The sequence below is a fragment of the Mastomys coucha genome, unplaced genomic scaffold (genome assembly GCF_008632895.1).
Source record: "Mastomys coucha isolate ucsf_1 unplaced genomic scaffold, UCSF_Mcou_1 pScaffold12, whole genome shotgun sequence".
NCBI classification, from domain to species: Eukaryota; Metazoa; Chordata; class Mammalia; order Rodentia; family Muridae; genus Mastomys; species Mastomys coucha.
In genome coordinates, this window is record NW_022196894.1 from 20279379 (window position 1) to 20284316 (window position 4938).

General features: G+C 51.2%; 1 protein-coding gene across 3 annotated transcripts in view; it reads right to left on the bottom strand.

Moving 5' to 3' along the window:
* The window catches only part of Dgkg (diacylglycerol kinase gamma), a 187292-nt gene that overhangs the window by 106549 nt on the left and 75805 nt on the right, over positions 1 to 4938 (bottom strand). For 2 of the 3 annotated variants that reach the window (XM_031363513.1, XM_031363515.1), the window contains 3 exons: positions 4420 to 4508; positions 1515 to 1631; positions 500 to 592 (listed from right to left, as the gene is read on the bottom strand). In XM_031363513.1, coding sequence (XP_031219373.1) covers positions 500 to 592; positions 1515 to 1631; positions 4420 to 4508 — 299 coding nt within the window. The remainder of the gene's footprint in view (positions 1 to 499; positions 593 to 1514; positions 1632 to 4419; positions 4509 to 4938) is intronic. The other variant, XM_031363514.1, reaches the window with a different exon arrangement.

Below are 4938 nucleotides of genomic sequence, written 5' to 3' on the forward strand. Positions count from 1 at the left end.
GGAAGAGTATCTGTCCCAGCCAAGGGTGAGAAGGGAGGGGTGGGTGGGACTTGGCAACACTTTAAAGATTGAAGTACTGCCTTCAGGAGGCCGAAAAGGCTTCCGGTGGTGGTAGCAGGAGCTTCATTTGTTTCCAGATATGTCTGAGACCCTTGGGTGCAAGCCCTTGAGAGAACACAGGAGAGACTTGGCAAGGATGAAGGAGGCCAAGTGCAGGTGGCCCTTTGAGTTGGGCTCTGCCTCAAGGATGCTTAGAAGGGATGCTCTGAACATCTGGAAGCAGCCGTCGGAAGCTGCTGTGTCAGAGCTTTCTCATTTAGTCTGACTGGCGCAGCACTAACTTCTTTTAATCACTCAGCAAAGGCGGGGGGGAGCAATTCCCAATCACCCTGGGAATTGGTGGGGTAACACTCTGGAGAACGTGAAATTGTAAATGTCACCTGTCTCTGACTCCTGAATCTGGTAAAGCCAGAGCCCTGGTGGGGGCAGGACCACTTACTCGGGTGACGGGGCATATGGAGGTAGGCAGCAAAATGTGGTCTTTGAGTTCCCCACCATCGCATACGGTCGATAATTCACATTTGCGGTGAAACTGGAGAGAAAAAGGAAGACGAGGATGAGCAGAAGTGACCAAGTAGACACGGGATAGGTAGGCGTCGAGGAGAGGTTTTTCTGGGGATGCAAGCTGTCCTGTGCCCCTGCGTCTTGGAGCACTGCTGCCTTTGGCTTTGACAGGATTGTTGAGTGTGTGTGAACATGTAGCACGTCTGTTGGGGGCACAGAAAAGATATCTAGAGCTGCTCTTCTGAGTGTGGCACCCTGAGTGGTTCTATACCCCTTGTCCCTGGATCTCTGGGTTAGAAACTCTGAAGGCAAGCTACCTCTGAGAAAAATCCATGGGAGGCTGGAATAAAGAAGCACCAACTGAATTCCTGCATTGTGAGAGGCGCTTTGTCTGGCTTGGAGGAGCCTCCCCTTTAGGGCAGATACCTGGCCAGGGGGTACAAGACACAGCCTGGAATTGGCTTTGGGAGGAAGGCTGGGCAGCACTGTGGCACCTGTCACATGTTTAGAATGTTGTGGACTCTGGCACGAGCTTGGCAGTAGCAAGACCAGGCCCCTGGGCAAGGCAGAGTGCTCCTGAGAGGAATACGCCTTAGGGCCAAAGTCTAACCTAAGGAGTAAAGAGAGGGCTTGCCAGGATTTAATCCCTCTCCCAACTTGTCGGTTACAGTAGCCTCAGGTGAAGGATGTTCACAATCTAGCCTGCCATTCCCAGCTGCAGTCATGTAGGCAGCAGGTTGGCTAACTTCTTAAGCAGCCCTTTCTCTGGGCAGCCTGAGGAGTCATTGGTGGCTGAGAGGCTCGAATTGGTGTGGGGACTCAGGGCTAGCCTCTTAGCCTCATCCCCTCACTCTACACTTGCTCTTTGGAGGGATGCTCACTACCCCAGGCTACAGCTCGAACAAAACCCACACTGAAAAGAAGTAGGGCCGCCCTGGGCACCGACCCACCGTCATCCGGCACCACACGCAGTGCCGCGCGGTGACACTCTGGTAGCACTTGATACTTTTGTGGCACCGGTCACACTTGACGGAGGAGTTCCCTTCCACCCACGCGTGCTGCATCACCTGTGGGAGGGAAGGGAAGGATACCAGGGAAGGCAGTGGAATCACGCCCCTGAGCCCAGGGCTACAAAGAAGTGGGCGGCGCGAGGAGCCCAGAGGGCCCTGTTTCCTCAGTGTGGAAGCTTACTGGATGTAGAGTTCCACCTGCCTGATCACCCCTACGCTAAGCAAAACAGGTTAGAAACCGGTTCCATTTTACCTGTCCTAGCTCTCACCCCAGCAGGCAGGCATCTAAGCAGCCGCTCGCCTGCGGTCCCTCTATCTTGTAGAACCTGCTGGTGAGACTTGTCCTCATGCAGGGCCCCTTTCTGGAAGGCAGTGTGGTGCAAACCAAATCCGCGGGGGTCACCCATTTTTGTACATCACAGCAGGGTGACTTTTGGCCAGTTTCTGGACCTCTCTGAGTCTCTGGCCCCTCCTCATTAGACACCAGCATGAGGCACCTCTGGGATACACTGAACAGCACATCTGGAAGGCTTCCATGGTGCACTTCTCTGGTTAACTGACTTCCTTTCCTTAGTTTCCCCAGATGTCCCTTGCAATCCCCTGTAGAATCCTTAGTGCTCACTCCATACTCCAAATGAACGAGTCTCTGGGGGCAGGCCCCAGAGGTTTGACTTAAATCTCCTCATATGATTTAAATTCACACGCGTTAAAGAGTCCCAGATGCTTATAATGTAATGGTAGCTGAGAGGCAAGGAGAAGGCAGGTAGATTACAAAGTCTAAAGCCATCAGTCAGGGTCCCTTTCAGACCCATTTCCGGGCCTGAATGGATGCATCAGCTACCTGGTTGGGAAATGCCGCCAGAGCAGAGCAGGGGTAGGGGTGGGGGTTGTATGCATACCTCTAACAAAAATAGGAATCTCTGACCCCATTGCCTGAGAGCCTCTCTACTCAGATCTCTCCCCATGGAACCCCATAGAACTCAAAACTTTCCACCAAGGTGTTCTGAAGCGCAGCAGGAAGATGTGGGAGAGTGGGGGCATATCTCAAAATGCCCAGCATCAAATACTATATTAGAAACACATGAAATATTTACATGATAGAATCCATATTTGCATTAAACAAGAATAAGTTCTTTACATCTCTTAGCAGCTAAGTTGTGTGACACTATTCACCCAGAACATTTTTACTAATTTATTGCTCCAAAAACACACGTCACACTTTGATGTACAGCTTCTCACATTCAGCTGCGGCAGTGAGGTGGACAAAGAAGTCACTTTGTAAACTTGAATTCTACACGGTTACATGGACTATGTGCTGAGGTTATTGTTTCCATTTTGCAGAGGGATACGTAGAGGCTTCAGAGAAGTGAGAGATTGGCTTCGGGTCCCAAGACCGGGATGAGTAGCCACCCAGGGACCCGTAGCTAGGTCTTTGGACTCAGGATTGTTACCCCAACACTGTGTTGCTTTCTTCAGCCTGTCTGGGGTCTGAGGGAATGGTAAGAGACTTGGGTTGCCCCTGCAAGCTCACAGGATTGTGGATGTGCTCTACCGGCCCCTCAGCCGTGTCACTCTGCTCTCTGCGTCAGATGACTAGAGAGGCCTGAGCGTAGGAGGCCCACTGTATGTCCTGGTGGAAGCCAGGCATGGACATGGAGGTATATGTATGGGGAGTGAGGCATGCAGTGGTTATGGGACATGCATATGAGGAGTCCTGCGGAGAGCCTTCCTCCCAGAAGGCCTTCTGTGGGAGAGCTGTGAGCATCCCACCTTCTAACCGTCTCTCGGTTCCCATTCCTCAGCTGTGTCATCCCTCTTCGTGAGCTGCCCCCAGTTTTAAGGGCAGTCTAGTTCCAGACTCAGCACATAGCCCTGCCCAAAGGCCAGGAGAGCTTTGGGAGTTTCCCCTACCTCCTACCTTCTCATCTTGGCATCCATGCCCAAGTCCTAGAGCTGAGCCTCACAGCTAACTGCCTTTGAAATTTCCTTCCTTCCTTTGTTTACCTTTGTTAGTGGAGTCTGTCAGAAACACTCAGACACAACCTGACCTACCAGGGTGCCTAGAAACAGACTCGGTCCGCTCTGCCTCGGGGCAGAGCTAACTTCTGCTGTAACTGCTGGAAGAATCTTCTCCCCTGGGCTTTCCCTCCTATCTATACCAACCTCAGAAAGCATCATATCATTAGAAACGTCACGATCTCTTCATGTCTGAAGCTCTTCCTTGACCCAGCACTGCTTTCTAATTCAGGAGCTGGTCTTGAAAACCCTCCTCCAGGTAGGACCTCGTCACCTTGTGAACACAGCTCCTTCCCCCTTCCCTGTAATCATCTTCTGACCCAGCCATTCCAAACCAAGTCCAGACCACAGTCAGGTACATCTCCATGCCTGTACATGGGAGCCCCCAGCTTCTAGAATGTTCTCCCCTCTTCCATGCCATGTGAAGCCCTTCTGGTTCAAAGAACCAAGTGCCACCTCATTGTGAAATTTTTTTCCTTTCAGGCTTCAACTGCACATTCCATGAGGCTCTAGTATGGTGGCACACACCTCGTGGCTTTGTACTATGCTCACAAAACTATCTAGTGTCATAACCTGTGCAGAATTTGAGAAGACTGGATACCATTTCTCATAACCCATGGATACCCTGGTATGGCACCTGACATACAGTGGGCTTCAGGGAGATGCTGAATGGATTGATGGATGAGTGAGTGAGATGGCTTGAGGGTCCTCCAGGCAGAGAAGGAACCAGAGAAAACTCTCCGAGCCCCTTCCTGCACATGGATCTGTGATGATGGATGTGTGCCCCTGAGGCAGCATGCAGTAGAATGAGCCCATAGGTGTCACCAACCTCACCACTCCTTTTGGCTTTGGAGTATGTTTTCACACATCCAGGAATGTTTTTGGATACACAGCATTGGTGGACAGTATATTTACAGTCTGGAAAAAAGAAAGAAGAACAGCGCTTAAGAATGCCACCAAGGGACTATATACATCAACACCCCCCCCCCCCCTCAGTGTACACACTGCAGCAAAGGCTTGTCTCTCCTTCTAGAGTTGGCCTGGCTTGGCAGAAACCTAACACTGCCATGTAATCAGTCTGTGGCTACCCCCCACCTCACCTCTACCTCTTCATACTACCTTTCTTTGATGGTAGTGAGTGACTGTGCAGGTGTGAGCTCAGAAGGGGCAGTGAGGGAGACATCTCAGCATTGCATGTTGAGATGCCAGCGAGTGGACAGAAAGCCTATGGTCCCTGGGCTGATGGATGCTACTGGCCACAGCCTGAAAGATGATGAGTAACTTGTGTCCTCTGGACATTCAGGATTCTCTGTCAGATGCACACACAGTAGCTTTTTTTTTTTTTTTT